This window comes from Camponotus vicinus, unplaced genomic scaffold, assembly GCF_025532165.1.
Source record: "Camponotus vicinus isolate PSW18456_S1 unplaced genomic scaffold, iyCamVici1.0 SCAF_3, whole genome shotgun sequence".
NCBI lineage: Eukaryota > Metazoa > Arthropoda > Insecta > Hymenoptera > Formicidae > Camponotus > Camponotus vicinus.
Genome location: NW_028141967.1, coordinates 25,402,861 through 25,419,687, shown reverse-complemented (window position 1 = coordinate 25,419,687; position 16,827 = coordinate 25,402,861). Strand labels below are relative to the sequence as shown.

The 16,827-nt window shown below is 31.9% G+C and overlaps 1 protein-coding gene across 3 annotated transcripts in view; it reads right to left on the bottom strand.

The window, feature by feature from the left end:
- Positions 1-1,724: 1,724 nt before the first annotated feature.
- Positions 1,725-16,827, bottom strand: part of Ctbp (C-terminal binding protein) — a 32,068-nt gene continuing 16,965 nt past the window's right edge. Inside the window, exons 1-8 of one of the 3 annotated variants that reach the window (XM_083094223.1) lie at positions 13,812-14,161; positions 12,626-13,138; positions 10,666-10,953; positions 10,351-10,539; positions 9,633-9,722; positions 8,974-9,130; positions 8,194-8,371; positions 1,725-5,497 (exon numbers count right to left, since the gene is read on the bottom strand). In XM_083094223.1, the coding sequence (XP_082950349.1) occupies positions 4,984-5,497; positions 8,194-8,371; positions 8,974-9,130; positions 9,633-9,722; positions 10,351-10,539; positions 10,666-10,953; positions 12,626-12,823 (1,614 nt within the window). In that variant the 5' untranslated portion in view covers positions 12,824-13,138; positions 13,812-14,161 and the 3' untranslated portion in view covers positions 1,725-4,983. Of the gene's footprint in view, positions 5,498-8,193; positions 8,372-8,973; positions 9,131-9,632; positions 9,723-10,350; positions 10,540-10,665; positions 10,954-12,625; positions 13,139-13,811; positions 14,162-16,827 lie in introns of those variants that run through there. The other 2 variants (XM_083094222.1, XM_083094225.1) reach the window with 2 other exon arrangements.

The window sequence follows — 16,827 nt, the reverse complement described above, 5'->3', positions numbered from 1 at the left end:
GTGTAAAGAAAACACATAATTGTTTCGAAAAAAAAAATGTAATTATTAATTGCAAATTACATTTTTTCTTTTGAAACAATTATGTGTTTTCTTTACACCAATTGATTTCTCTCATTATTTTGTACATAAAAGTATTATGGTAAGATAATCGAAAAAAGAATATTTTACTAGATATTTTATGGTTTATGTAAAATTAAGAAATGATTTCAAGCCTCATAACTCGGAAAGTACTTAATGAAAACTAACTTAATTATAGTGTTTTGGAAAGCTCTCGAAATAAGCTACAAGAATATGCAATAGAAAGTAAGGGGTTTCATTTAAAAAATTGAAGATAACCTTTACGTGACCTTGAAGCAACTATTCAAGGTCAAACTAATGACACCACCTTATGTCCCCCTTGAAACCATACAACTTTTGTCTGAAACATCTTTTTCTAAAATTAAAAATAAGAAAGTTATTTGGGGTGGGACATTAAAATGGGACACCCTGTATATATATATATATATATATATATATATATATATATATATATATATATATATATCAGCCGCTAAATATTGAAAATAAAAATCATCTTTAACTGTCTCTGTAAATTTAATATATGTATATATATATATGTATGTATATGTGCGTATATATATATATATATATATATCAACGTATTTTTTATCATTCCAATAATCTCTCCTAAAATTCTTCGCTAATTAATAAATAATTAATTAATGATTATCACTATTTGTTTTTATAATAATCATATATTTTATAATAAAAATTTTCGAAAAAATTAAACAATTACTGAAATAAGAAACCGAAGAGATATGTGTTTTCTGTAAAGTAGATAATCTTTATAATATATTATTTTTTTATTCAATTATTGATATCATTATTTTATATTATTATTTCCACAATTTATCTAAAAAAATTGTCCATTTCATTTTCCTTATTTTTTCTCCTCTTAAATTTTTTCTCTTCTTCATGATTATATTAAGTGTTTGTAATATTGCAATTACTTCACTTAATCCAATAATCGTATTATAATTATGAATCAATAAAACTCGTTTCTTGTATGTTTTACTTTTTCCCTGTTTCTCTTTCTTTCCTGCATTCTTTCTCTCTCAATTTCTCATTCCTTTTGTTGTCAATCTCGCTTTGAATCAACCTCGCTTATCGAAAGATGATCGTTACAATTGTTTTAACACAAATTATTTATATTTTGGCAAAATATCTATTACGAGAAAGTTATGCTAATTATCGGTGATTAATTAATTATAATACGAATTTTGGTCGCGATAAAAATACTGCATTATTCTGAAACGTTAAAGCATTTACTCGAAATAAATTACTACATATCTTACAAATTCTTTGCAAAATTATTTTGACATTCTATAATCATCTTCTGTATTAATATGTATGTAGTATTTTCACAATTTGAAATTATATTTTTCCATTTCAGTATACAATTTAGCTTAGAAAATTATAATTTCTGTTAAAAAGAAAAATTTTTATTTCCAAAAAATCGCTGGATTATTTGATATTTCGCAGAAAACTATCCATTGTTATATAATTATTTCTCAAAAAATAAAAACGATACGTGCGAATCCAAATACAGTGTGACAAATTTAATGATTGGTTAAAAATCGAAATGTATCAAAATGTTTATAATGTTACATAATTAGCGCTTCTCAATTATTAAAATCAGGGTAAATAATTGTGCAGGGGAAGAATTTGTTTTCGTTTCTTTTTTATTCATTAAGCAAATATACTGAGATGTAAAATATTCAATATGATACACAATTATTCGAAATAAACATAATAATAGGAATATTATAGTAAGACATATCGCGACATATATATATAATCAAAAATAAAAGAAAAATGAAAAGAATCGATTTTAAAAAATTATGTGATATTTCTTCCTAAATCAATTACTTAAGAAATTAAGAGAATCGCTCATTAATATCTAACAAATTAAAAATTAAAAGGTATATCTTGATGTGTGAAAGGAATTAATACATATCAACTACATATAATGATAATCAAATTTATACGGTAATGAAACTAAACGTAATATCGCGTACAATACTTTGTATTTTTGCAACATTCATTTTTTCGTGAATAAAGCTCTTCTTCTTCTTCTTTTTTTCTTTTTTTTTACAGAAAAGGAAGAACTGCTTAATTTATTTAATATTCGTACTAAACCTTTCAATTTTCTGTATAGTTATATAATTACAAACTATTATAATTATTATTAATTCTTAAGATCATGATCCCAAAGATCATCATCTAAATATCAATGACTTTCATTTATGAATAATCTTGTTTTAAGTATGTTCGTTTCAGTCGCGCTTTTCCTGCATTATGTCACCATTCACTCTCTTTTAGTATATTTATTACAAGTTGACTCGAATTATACATATATATACATATAAATGCATTAGGTTGATTTGTAAATTTTATTTGTTTCTATTATTAAAAAAAAATGAATTAGCGTCTCTCTTTTTCTTTTGATCACTATCTGATATTATTGTATTATGAATGCATTCAGCAGAGAAAAATCGCTTAGTAGTAATCCAACGTGATTGGTTTCTTTCAAATCTAACAATCAACGTCGAACATCGCAAGAATATGACACAACAGTTTTTTCTGCTGAACGCGATCAATGGCAAACTATTTTGTTTTACTTTTGTCTGAAAAGAATAGAAATATTTAATCGCTAATTTAATGATTATAACAAAAAGGCAAATGTGTTTTTTCATACATGTACTAGTGATAATACAGCTGAATATAAATATATATGTATTACTACACATACTTTAGTACTGCCAAGTGTAAAAAGTGTTTCTCTAAATTTTCGTTAAGTTTTCATCAACATACAGATTGATGAAAAAATATATTCATTTTTGCTTAAAGAAAGTCTTTGTTTTAAAATTTTAATTTGTTATTAATATATATCGCATATCTTATATCAAATTATATATCATATAATTATATTTCGAGTCATATAAAACTAAAAATTGTTTTATTAAGAATTATATAATAAAAAAAAAGTTTTAAATAATTTTAGCAAACGTCACGTATATAGGAAAAAGAAATTTTTTTCTTTTTTTTATAATCAACCCAATATATTTACATTATTGTGTTGTGTTGTATTGAATACATTCGCAAATCTTAATATATATCACTTCTATTTAATTAATAGTATTTCTCCTATAGCCTAATTAAATTTTTCATTTATTGTAAGATTTAGATACTTTTTTTCTAAATTCCTCGTGTAAGAAAAAAAAGAGCGAGAAACAGCGCGGCTAAACCAAACAAATCTGTGTTGTATAAAATTACCAGAAACCGGAAGATAGATCACGAGATAGATCGACTGTCTTCATTATACTGTCATCATTATGCTCTGTCCAACTGTATTTGGTTTAATCGCAAAAATTACATCAAAATGCATTCTATCTGTGCGGCTCTACAAATGTAAAAATGTGAGCAGAAAATCACGCATATGCACAAGTATACTGCAACTTGCATTCCTTTCGCGCTCACGCTCTCTTTCTCTCTCTCTCAAACGCGCGCGCGCGCGCTCGTTCTTTTTCATACCCCTCCACACACACGCGCGCACACACATTCTGTTTCTATCATTCTTTCTTTTTTTTCTAACCAATTTTATTGAACGCATTAGTGCGCACTGATGTTTGAATTAAAGCTTGCTTTAACTTATGTAAACTAAGCGGAGGCATAAATATAAGAGCCTTGATCAATGAAGTAGATTCAATATATATTCCATTTTTAATTTTATACATATATATCCTTAATGCTGCTATAAAGATGTAAAGATAAATAAAATTTCAAGTATGTAATCATTCTTTATATAAGAATCTTTACTAAATATTTATTTACTTATATATAATACAAGATTTTCGAGAATATTGTACAAATACTCTTTTAAGGCAATATGTATTAATTAGAGAAATATTTAATTTTATGTTCAGTTTTAAAATTTCCTACTAATTCGACATTATTTTATGCTAATAAACCAAAAAAAGATAATCGTAATTGCATTCTATTGGTTTTATTGGTCATTTCAATAGGTTTCTCGTGTCGCAATAAGAGAATTAATATAAATATAATTTTTGTATCGATCTTAAGATATCGAAAATATTAATTAATATAATGATATAATATTATTAAGGATTTAATAAAAGTAGTAAATAATAGAAAGATACAAGATTCGATTTTTCTCGTCGAGTAACAATAACACCATCATATATTTCGTCAAACAATGTGATGTGATAAAACTTGTGGTAGAAAGATGGCATCTAATCCAATTTGGCGACTTATGTATACATACATCTTTATTCCAATTTGTATACAAAAGTTTGTGTAAAGTTGTGTATAAACTTGTATCATTTTTGTACAACTCGTTACGCAAAAGTTTGTGTATGTATCTCTACATCAATTTATATACGAATCTTTATGTAGCAATTTATATTCAAGCCTTTAATACACATCAGAGCGCGCACTAAATATTCAACAAAATTCGCTATTTCTTCCATTCATACTTTCTTGCTCTCCGTTCTTCTCGTCTACTTCTTTTCGTCATTCTCTCTCAAGCACAGATTCCCTCTAGAGTTTCTCGGAAGAAGCGGAGCGGACAGATTTTATGGGGCAGTCGTATCGGCCGTTCTTTCGCCATCGTTATTCCCATCGCTGGAGAAGAAGTAACAGTAATTACTTCCAGTTAGCTGATTAAATGATTCGATCTAATCATCAGGGGAGAGAAAATTAGGGGTGGTGTAGCAGTGCTGTGCCGATGTGGTAGTCGCGTAGCAGCTCGAGTTTAGTGTGTGACTTGAGGGGTCGGGTTGGAGGGGCCGGGGGCGGGGGCGGGGGCGCGGGAGGGGTCGAAAAGATAGATAACTGGGGGGGGGAGGGCTGGGTGGCTCGTTCACATTATCAGAGGGGGTGTCGTTATTATATTATTCAAGGTCAACGGGGGCTCGGGGCGGGCGGGCTCGGCCGGGGATCGGGCTCGCTCACTATGCTGTGTGGTAATCCGGGCAGTCCGGCGGTGGGGGGGGCCCCGGCCGCGGGACCGCTGCCGCCAGGCCCGCCGGCGACGGCCGCTCCCACCACGCCCGCGGCGGACGGGGGTCCGCCGCCGCCGACCGCGGCAGGGGGGCCCTGCGGCCCTGCGGGCCCGCTGCCCGCACCTCCCGCGCCGCCGGCCCCGCCGCCCGCGGCCCCCGTCACCGTTACGGCGGACGAGGACGAGGAGTTGGGCCCGCCGATTCCGCCGCCCCCGCCCCCACCACCACCGGCCCCGCCGCCGCTACCTCCGCCACCTCCACCTCCGCCACCTACGCCGACGACGGAGTGTCCACCGCCGGCACCGGGCACCGGGGGTGGGGGCGCAGTATCGTGAGGAGTCGTCGAATGCGCTGTCTGTTGTACCGGCAGCGCCCCAGCATAGTATCCGCCGTTGATGCCCTCGGAGTAACTGCTGAAGAAAAGAGAAAGCGAAAAACAACATCATGGGCGAGACCTTGAAAATTTCGCGCGCCACTTTTTTTTTCAGTACTTATGTAGTAGAGTAGCTTTTATTTGTAGTGTGTAGAGTAGCTTCCAATTTTCTTTTTCTTTTTGACTCTGTGTGTGACTTTTCGTTACTCTCTAAGTGGCGCTCTAGGTGTGCTCTAGGTAGAGTAGCAATCGTTCCTCGCCAACGAGAACAGGAACGCGAGAACGCACACACAGGTCATCGAGATTCCCGAGAACGGAATCGTCTTTTTCTTTGTCTCTTTCTTTCGTTTTCTATTATCTTTATTAGTCTCGTCTAAGCGCTTAGTCTTTACACTCTATACACACACGCATCGAGAGATTTTGTCACGCTCGAGTTTCACGATCGCTTTCGGACTTTCACTCGGAAGAGAAGAGAAGTTAACATCTGCTCGAAAAGCCGTTTCTGAAAATTACCAGAGATACAGTGTTACTCATATCACGAAATTGATCTAATAATATTTTAAGAATTTTTTCCGTTAAATTTTAGTTAAGGTTTCTGGCTCCTCTCTCCTTGTTGTTGCAATTGCGCCATCTTAGATAATTCAACTGGACACATTTCAACGCTTAATTTTCTTCTTTCAGCAACTTCAAAAATTCTTATTAAGATTCTTCCTTATTGAAGAAAAATCTTCTTTTCAATTCTCTCTACGAACAAATAAAAAATTCTATCCTTTTATTTTTAGCATTTTTCTGAAATTCTTGCATTGTTTTCTTAGTATTTTACGAAAAATGCTTTAATAAAAAATTTAAATGAATTTTGGAAGAAATGGAGCTCTTATTTTTATATAAATAATTTTAAACCTTTCTTTTCTTTCTTAACAAATGTTAAGATTTGTATATGTTAAGTGTATATGTTAAGTGTATATGTTAAGTGTTTTTCATAACTTTATAACTATCTTAAGCATAATTTTAGTTTCTCTAAATATAGATTTAACATGACTTGGAATGTCATTTCTTTAAATTTTCAAATAAATAAGACGATAAACCGAAAAATCTATTAAAAAATACTTAAAAAAATTGTATGTTAATTTATAATCTCGTGTGTCCATCTTATCTCTCTTTTTGTCGTCATATTTATTTTTTATACGTTTTAAGTCTTTTGATATATTTTTAATTTCTTTTTCTTCTACTCCAATAATATATTATATTTTATATCTTTTTATGTACAATAATAATATTTATATTAATAATAAAATATTTTTTATATAAAAATAACAAAAAGATTCTCGCTCTCTTCAATCAGTCTTACGGTATTATGACATCATAATAACTAGGGTTGCCAACCGTCCAGTTTTGACCCGGACTGTCAGGTTTTTAGGAGTCTTGTCCGGTGTCTGGTTGACAAGTCAAACCGGACACCGGACGTTTCTAAAATTGTTTGAAAAAACAATATTGTAAGAGAGAGGTGAGAGAAAGAAGAAAGAGAAAGAGAGGGAGGGGGAGAGAGAGACAGAGAGAGAGAGAGAGAAAGAGAGAGAGAGAGAGAGTTTCTTACTTGAAATTTTGTATTTAATGTAGTTTTATGTTTACTGTTTCTGTCCGGTTAGATTTTGTCCCAAAGACGAAATGTCCGACGAAATGTAATTTAGATATTTGGATTTGGCAACCCTAATCATAACCCAATGTAATAAGTTATATGTTTTAAGATTAGCGCCATATACACGCAACTCTTGTCTTGATTTTTTAGAAAGAGCAGAGAGTATATCATATATATATATATACAAATCAACATTTGTCTCAAAAAGATTATAAAGTCAGAAGCGATAAATCACATGAATTATTTTTCTCGCTAATACGAATCGAAGTAAATTAGCTTTGCTATCACATTCGTATTTGAAAATATAAATTGATAAAATATACTGAAAACTCTCCTTTTTTAATTAATATTTTTTAATAAATCCATGTACGCGTATTCTTGTATTATTCTCAAGAGAATAAATTTAATAATCGATCAAGATTGATCTATTAATATTATACAAATATGTGAATACAAATATGAATCAAAGTCTTCATTTTTTAGTTTTTTAAAAGTCATCAAAAAAGCTAATTTAATTCGACGCATAGTGCGAGAAAAAGAATTCATGCGATTTTTTTAATATTATAACTTAAAATGGCGCTGCAGTGAGGGACCAGGAGCCTTAATACAATAAGAAGGAGGGAGAAGAGAGCAGGCATATGTAAAAACAAATTTTTACATTTCGCGTTATCAGAAAAAATATATAAATGATACATTTTTAATACATTTGTATAGCTTATGCTATAGAAAGATACAAATAATTAAATATACTTCTAAAATATACAATACGGATCTCTATAGATAATTTTTTTGCACAAATTTGATCAATTTCGTGACAGTCACTGTATCCCTTTTCCCCCGGTGATTTGCAATCAAAGAAAAAAGAAGAGAGAGGAATGTAAACATCGTATATAAATGTAATATACTGCGTCAATATAACTGCATATATATATATATATATATATATGTATATATATATAAAAATATCCGTCTACGTCTTTTTCTTTTTATTCAACAAATCGTGAGACAGACTTTTTTTTAATTATTTTTTCGAACTCTGAAAATCGCGGGAGGCAGGGGGAGGCAGGCAGACAGAGCCTGGCTGGGGAAGAGGCGCTTACCCAGTCGAGGAAAGGAAGTATTCCTTGTTCACGCAGTTGCGCAGGCAGTCGGGTATGCGACCGACGATCGCCCGTCGTATCTCGCTCGCCGCCATCTCACGTAACTCCGTGCAGCTTGCATCACTATAGAAGGCGGCGTGTGGGGTGCACAGTAAATTGGGCGCATCTTTCAATGGACCTGCACAATATACATTGCAAAATTGATAATCGAGAAAATCAAGGAAATGCAAGCATGCATGCAAATATAATTCAATATATTCGATACTTTTTCACAGAAGATGTATATAATATAGAAAAATGAGATTATAAAACTGGCACTTTTCCTCTATGTATAAAAGTCATGAATAATCTTGTAGAGTGTGATATATAATAATGTAGAATATGTGATATGTAATAAATTTCTCTTTTTCTATGGATATTCTAAATATTGAGCATAAAATAATAAAAACAAATAAATAAAATTGCATAGAAAAACTTGGCTAATAATTTAATCTATTCTCAATCATATTTTCATCAATTTTATATATATATATATATATACACATACATACATATACATATATATATATACACACACACATAGAATTACCAGAAATTATATAGGATTATTTTTACCATAAAATATACATCTTCATTATGACTGCTTCTCTTTTTCTTATTTTTTTCTTTCGTGTCGCTGTTAATCTTTTTTCTTTCTTTTATAAGCCATGGAGGAAATTTGGAAAGGTGAGAAATAGTCAGTCGAGATGGAAGTTAGGCACCGGGACAGATAAGACTCACACTGATTAGACTGACCCTGAAAGACGTTGTATGGCTCGTTTTCATGGACATCTAACGCAGCCGCGCGAATTCGGCCTTGTTTGAGCGCTGCGGCAAGCGCATCGTCGTCCACCAGACCACCTCGCGCTGTATTGACTAAAAATGCTCCCGGTCTCATCTATAGACATATGTATGTTTTTATTTTTCTTATAATGTAATTAACTTATACTATCATTTTTATTGAAGTATATATATGTGTCAACAAGTTATTATTATATAATTATTAATTTATTTTGTCATAACTAATTCAAATAAAATAAATAAAATTTGATAATATATTTTCAGAAATTTCTCAGCTTTATAGTAAATAATAATGTATAAATTCAATTTTCTCTCTCTCTCTAAATATAATATCTAAATATTAATAAATTTGTAAAAATTAATAAATAAAAATAATTCTCCAAAAATACTCTGTGTGTCTCTATAATAAAATTAATTTCTTTTCGTAATGTAATAAAATTGATTATTGTAAAATCGATTAAGTTGTGCTTGAATTTAAAGCCTTTATGTATTAAAGGTTTTGTAAATATTTCTTATAATTTTATAGACACACAAATTGACACACGTACATGTTTAAATATAGCGTATATATGTACATACGTCTACGTGCGGATACATACCTGTTTGATAGTATATTCGTTTATTAGATGGTGATTGTGTTCGTTCAAGGTACAGTGTAGAGATACACAGTCTGATTGAAATAGCAAATCCTATAACAAATAATAACTTTGGTTAAAAGGTAAATAAATAATTATTAAAAAATGTTCTGTTTATTAAAAAGATAATCAATTATAAAAAAAAATTTTCTGATTATTATATTCTACTCGTTAAATATAAGATTAAATATTTGAGTTTTCTCTTTGAAATATAAAGTTACAATTTACATTAAAATTACATTGAGAAATATAATTTATACCTTTACATGTAATAATTTAAAATTGATTATTCACGATAATAACACAATAATTGATTACTCGTTAAAATAAATAAAATCGCTAATCAATAATGTCCAAGAAACTTATGTTTTATGTGTAGTTGGAACAAAAATTTATAATTTTTTTTCGCAATATTATACAAAAAAATTTATATATCTTGAAATAAAAATTTGATGATTAAAATTAATTTCTAAAATAAGATTTATGATAGATATAAAATAGAACACTTTTACATGTACAAACTTATTAAAATATAAACTCCCTAATATATTATTTATTAAATGTTACATATAATAATAATATATTAAGGAATTTTCATATCCAAATTTATTCCAAATCGATCTAACAGTTAATGCAATTAAAGTCAGTTTATAGTTTCATAATAAATATAAAGTATACAGACCTGTAATGTGTAAACCCTAGTGAGACCTAGTGATTTCTCGATGCCGTCCGGCAAATAAGGATCGTAGAAGATGACAGTAAAGCCAAAAGCTTTGGCACGCAACGCAACAGCGGAACCGATCCTACCGAGACCTACAATACCTAATGTGTCACCCCGTATCCTTGCGCAACCAGTTGCTGCTTCTCTCACCTGAAATACGCGCACACAAATAACACTTATATAAAAAATTATCTAACATTTTTAAATAGTAATAATATATATTTCAACAATAATAATATAATTCTAATAGTAATAGCTGAATATAAGAAAGTTTACTTGTTCTGGTCCTGTGAACTTCTTGCCCTCGCGCACCATATTCGCAAGCCAATAAGTGCGTCGATAAAGATTTAGTATAAGACAAAGAGTCGTATCGGCCACTTCCTCAACGCCATAGCCAGGCACATTACACACTGCAATACCGAGCTCGCCGGCCGCCTTAACATCGATGTTGTCCACGCCGGAACCAATCCGGACGATAATTCGCAGCGTCTTGAACTTTTCCAAATCCTCCTTTGTCAAAATTATCGTGTGCCACATCAGTGCACCCACTGCTTCATTTAATACCTATTTGAAAATCATCGCATTATATCAATTTTCAAACGTGTAATATTTCTCTTAATTATTACAAAACAATTTTTTCGAGAAATCTATTAAATATGAAATATCAAATATACACTATATATATTACATTAGAAATAGAAAAAATTATACATATATAAGATATGCTGTGTGTGAAGAGATATATATAACAATATTAAATGTAAAAAATTTTTTATAAAATAGAGATATAAACAAAATAAATATATATAATATACTACATGAATTAACTTCTTTGTGTGTGTGATTCAAGCCAATTAAATAGTTTTGTTTTGAAAATTTTAGAGTTTCATTCAATGTGTAAACTCAATTAAAAAATTTTGCTTATTAAATAAGTAATCTTTTAATTTTATTATATATTTATCGCTATAATATTTGTATTATCACTGTTATTTTTGTCCAATTATTAATTATGCCACTGTATATATGTTATTTTTTTGTATATGATAGCGCTTAGTTGTATATATTGTATCCAATTGCTGTTTCTAAAATGTTAATACATTTTATTGGTTTTAATATATTTTACAAAATGTTATGTAGAACTTTATATTCTTCAAAATACACTTTCTGTGCGCTTTATAAGTTTTATAATAAATGCAATAAAAATAAATACAATAAAAAATAACTGATGATGATAAAAATACTAATTTTCTTATTATCATTTTTAAAAATAAACTTCTTCTCTTATCCCTAATAAACTATATAACATTATTTTTAATGTTTAAATAAATCTTTCAAATATACAAATTAAATATAAATTTGTATAATAAATTGCCAACTGGAATCATGCAAATCTGTAAAACCCAAAATAGCTGAAACATGGATCAAATTATTAAAAAATTTAGATTTTTATTCTAATTTTTATTCTATATATGATGGAGAGAAAGGAAATATGAACTAAATGTGTGTTGTTAAAGCAAATTGTCGAGTGTCATTTTTAATTTATCATTTTTAATTTATTTATACATATATATATGAAATTTGTTTCTATTACCATTGTACTTATTATTTGCCTAGATTGATAAAAATCTAAATAAAAATCGAAACGTTTCTAAATGAAAATCTTACTAAATCCTTGCTCTTTTATATAAAAATTCATCGAGATAGATTTATTTCAACAAAATTATACTTGTGATTTATATTATCTATTAAAATATCACTTTTTTAATTCATCAAATAGCTGCACGAGTATATAATGTAAATAGAAAGAAAGTAGGTAAATATTAGAAAAGATACATAGAATATTTCTGAAATTAATAAAATTCAAATCAAATGATTTTGCAAAACTTTTAACCAATGTTTACAATAATATGATAACATTGATAAAAAATCCTTACTAAAAACTCTAAAAAAAATTTGTCTCAAATTTAATCGTTACAGCAATCTGCATGTCTTGTTCTAATATGCAAATTTTAATATTTCGGTATTTTAATATCTGCCTTAAAAAATCCTAATCTAACATTTTCATGAATATTTTTTATGAATATTTATATATTATTCCGCAACATTCTACAAAATATTAATTCTAATTCTACATATATATACAAACATTACATACACGTATGTTATTCTATTTGATATTCTTGAATATTTTAAAAAAATTTTCTGACTAGAAGAAAATTTTAACACCTCTGATTACCTTCTCATGTATCTCTGAAGTAGACTGCGCATCGCAAAAGGCAACAGTCGCGACATCCTTGAGAATGGGCATCTCAATGGAGCAATCGCGACCATCGAGAAGCGCAACCAGTGGTCGTGTCTGAATCGGTCCATTGGCAATCGGACCCCTCAAGTTCTCCATACGAGGGCGTTTGGGCATCATCTTCCGTTTGTCCATCGGTCAGCAGACCGCCCCCCCTATTTTTATTGTTTTCACTGTGCGCTCTCAGTGTCACTAGAAAGAAAAATTACGAACGCTGCCCTCCCCCTTCCACTCTCCCTCCAACAACGATAGAAGACGACAGAATCTATCTATCAACAAGACACTCGCAGCGGAGATGCCTCTTCTAGTCCAACTAGTACAATGTTTCAGCACTCTCCTTGTTTTTCCGGCTTTGTCACACAAACTGCTTTTGCAACACTGACTTCTGGTCGGTCTTCGGGCAGGAACTGCCGAATCTCCAACTCATCACGGCTCAATAAATACCGTCTCCTGAAATTTATAGAAAGTCAAAAATAAATTTTATAATATATACATAATATATATATATATTTATAATATGGAGTTAAGCTTTCGCAGCTGTCACTCTATCTCTTTCGCTGTATTATTACATTGCAATTTCTAACGCGACAATAATTTATCAAGTTCATTTCGCTATCATCAATTGATTATGTCTCGTAGAGACATAAATCTCTGTTGCAAGACATTACATACATACATTAAATTTCACATACAATGATGTTAATTCACACAAAGTATATATTACATATTCCACGCTAGTCTATATATTACATTATATACTGTGTCGCCATTCGCAATTATTTCACGGCCGAGACGAAAGGTAAATTTTTGACAATAAAGATAAAGTTGGCGAGATGGCTGCGCCATATCCTACAAACACGCATTGTCGGGGATTTATCACCCGCGTGGAAATAAATGCTCCAATTCTACCGCAGCGACGTCGCGAGAGCGACGAGGCGAGACGCACGGGACTATTTCCATCAACAATCCGACGTCTCGCGACCATTTCTCGAAATACGAACGAGACTCCGATTACATCTAAACGACCCCGAGAGGCACAAGGGAGGCATCGCGCTCGGCGAAACGGCGTGCTCGAGTCGCTCGCCACCGCCGCTTCGCTTCGCTTCGCGACTTTTTAGGTTACCTTGAATTGCGCCGGCTTAACCTGCGCAATACGATAGCGCGTTGGCTGACTGGCTGGTTAGCCACCGACACCGAATTTCAGACCGCCTCTGGACTCGGAACACGACGACGAACGGGACGAGGTTTGCGTCGCGAGAACGATCGGCGAGAAAAAAATGAGAATCGAAACGGAAAAGGGAGCCGGGAACCGAACTGCGCACAGCAACCCGGGGAGAAGAAGGCGCTCTCGCAGATGCGGTACGTTACGGCACGAAACGGAACGGCACGGAACGGAACAGAACGGAACGGAACGGCACGGCACGCCACACGCCACAGCGGCGCTCGCTCGCTCGAGGGCGCTGGGGCTGATGTTTTCGGTAGCGTTAATAGCGCGAGAGCCCGTCTTCTTTCTCTCTCGCGACCGCGCGCGCGGACAGGCGGACCCGTTTCCAACTCGTTTTCGGCGGCGGCGGCGGCGGTGGCGGCGACGAGACCGATTGAAAACCAATCGTTATTAACGTCCGCGTTCGCAAGTGTTGCACTTTCTACGCGCTTTATTCCTTGCCTTACGATTTCTCTTCATCGCGTTAAATATGTCGGAAAAATGCAAGAAAAATGTGCAAGAGCGTATGTCGATTATTACATCTATCTGCACATCTTTCGCGACATGTTATGGGTAAATGTCTCAATATTCATATTTGAATGAGAATCGTTGGTTGAAATTTGAAAATCATGTCTTATTAATTTAGTATATCGTGTATAATCTGTGTATTTTATTATCTACTTTTTAATCTCACTTTTTATCTTTTACATGTGTCAAATATTGAAACATAAAATATTAATGACAGAGACTTGCAGTGACACAGAAACGTGTAAATGAAGGACAGTGATTGGAAAACCATCATTACTGTTCGCGAAAGTGTTGCACGCAAAAGCATTCTCTCTTTTCTCTAGTATATTTGTTGCTAATATATTCCCTAGTGTAACATCACGTACTCTAGTAATAAATGCACGTGAGAAAGCGTAATTAATATTTAATTTTCAAATGTGCTAGCTTTTAAAATTACGCTAATATTGCAATTATGCAGGATGCGTCATAAATTGATGGAGAACAGAAGGAGCGAAGATTATCACAAAGCTATTATAATTAAAAATTCACAATTATTCAAATATATATTAGTTGTGTGTTTAAGAATTGAAATGTTAGTTATATTTTATTAAATTACTTTAACGTTATTAATCAAAGGAACGTTGACAGTTTTATAGAAACATGGAGTTTTATCAAATTATGAATTGAAGAAAGCCCACTGACAAGTGGCGCCCTCACACGAATGTCATGGATCATCCCACAATTATCGGAATGGCATTTTGACAAAGATTCACAGATGACAAATCTTTTATTAATTTAAGCTTATCGTGTCTTTAGATCCATTAATTTTTTTCTTTAGACTTAGTTTTGGCTTTGTTACATTTAGTTACACTTACTAAAATACTTTTACTATTAATTTCAACTCTATGACTTTATTATTCTTAGACATTTCAGTTACGTCTTTATATAGTTTTATTATTAATTTATTATTAATTTTAATTTTAATTTTCACTTTATTAGCTGGACCTTGTAACCTTCAACTTTAAATCTAATTTCAATTTTTGTTATATCGTTAATTTTATAACTAATGTTTTGCGTGGATTTCTTATTGTCTTGACGATACTTTTAATTATTATAATTACTAAAGAATGATGCGAAACTATATCAATTAACAATTTGCAATTTTTAAATATACCTTAGCTAATAAAAACGATAATACATGTCGGTTTTCCTCTTCTCTCCTCTCATCGTGGAAAATAAACTTATTAAATATATATGTACAAGTGGAGTACTGTGTAATCGTTCCGAGTGAACTATCTCGTGGCAATGAGATGGTTCTAAATGCAATGTCTTCATTCGACAAATATTCGCATGCCATGATTCAAATGTCGCATCAAATGGGTAAGGTAATATTGACGTACAATATTGCAGTTGCTATAATGCAAATAAAAATCGCTATACAGAATATATTTCGAAATTTTAATTTTACATGTAGACGACTTGAAAAAAAATATAATATCCTTGAAATAAAAGAGTACAAGCAGAAAATAACGAAAATAAAAATGTAATTAAAAAATTAAGATATCCGATATTTCAAAACAAAATAAAGTTGTATTTTCTTTTCATTGTAACGTGTTTATCCTAACTTGAATTTTTTTTACGCGTTCTCTATTCTATCTTTTCTATTTCCGTATTTCATTTATATCCGTATACGATAGCTTTTCTTTCATCTTTTATTGTTTTCATGTCGTTGGTTATTTAATCTTTTGTTTTAATTTCTTTCTTTTTTTATTTATATACAATTTTTTGTGGAATATATTTGTACAGAGCCGCTGAATTTTGGAATTTGTGAGTGCGTACACGCGTTACACATATACAGTAACTTAAGATGACGTGCGTAATCGGAAATGTAGTACGCGTAAGGAAGGCTATGGAAAACGAGATCGCTGCTGGCCTCAGCGAAAGCGAGCTACGAGGACGCGACACTAACGCTACGAACTCTGCCGAGCCAAGCACTTTGACTTGGGCACATGTTGTGCCAACTCAGCGAAAACGTAAGCTCCTATCATCGAAAGGAGGAGAGGAGGGCGAGATTAAGCCCTTGTTCGACAGCTGGTAGCGTATATCACGCATTATGTATATGCATCGTTCAACGGCGTCGAGGAAGTATACTTCGAAAAGAAAAAAAAAGTGTATGTACGCGCGCGCGCAAAAAGTGACAGGTAAATTAATCGCTCTGTAATAATCGTCATAAATAAATACTTATCATAAATAAAATGGTTTAATTACATTATAGTGTATTATATATGCACTTATATAATTAATAAACAAAGATGTGTTTTTTTTATAATGTGTATATGTATTGAAAACTTTTGATCCGAAAATAATACAACATATACATACTCTAAATAAATAATAGTGCTTTATATTTTCTTTATTTTTGTGATTT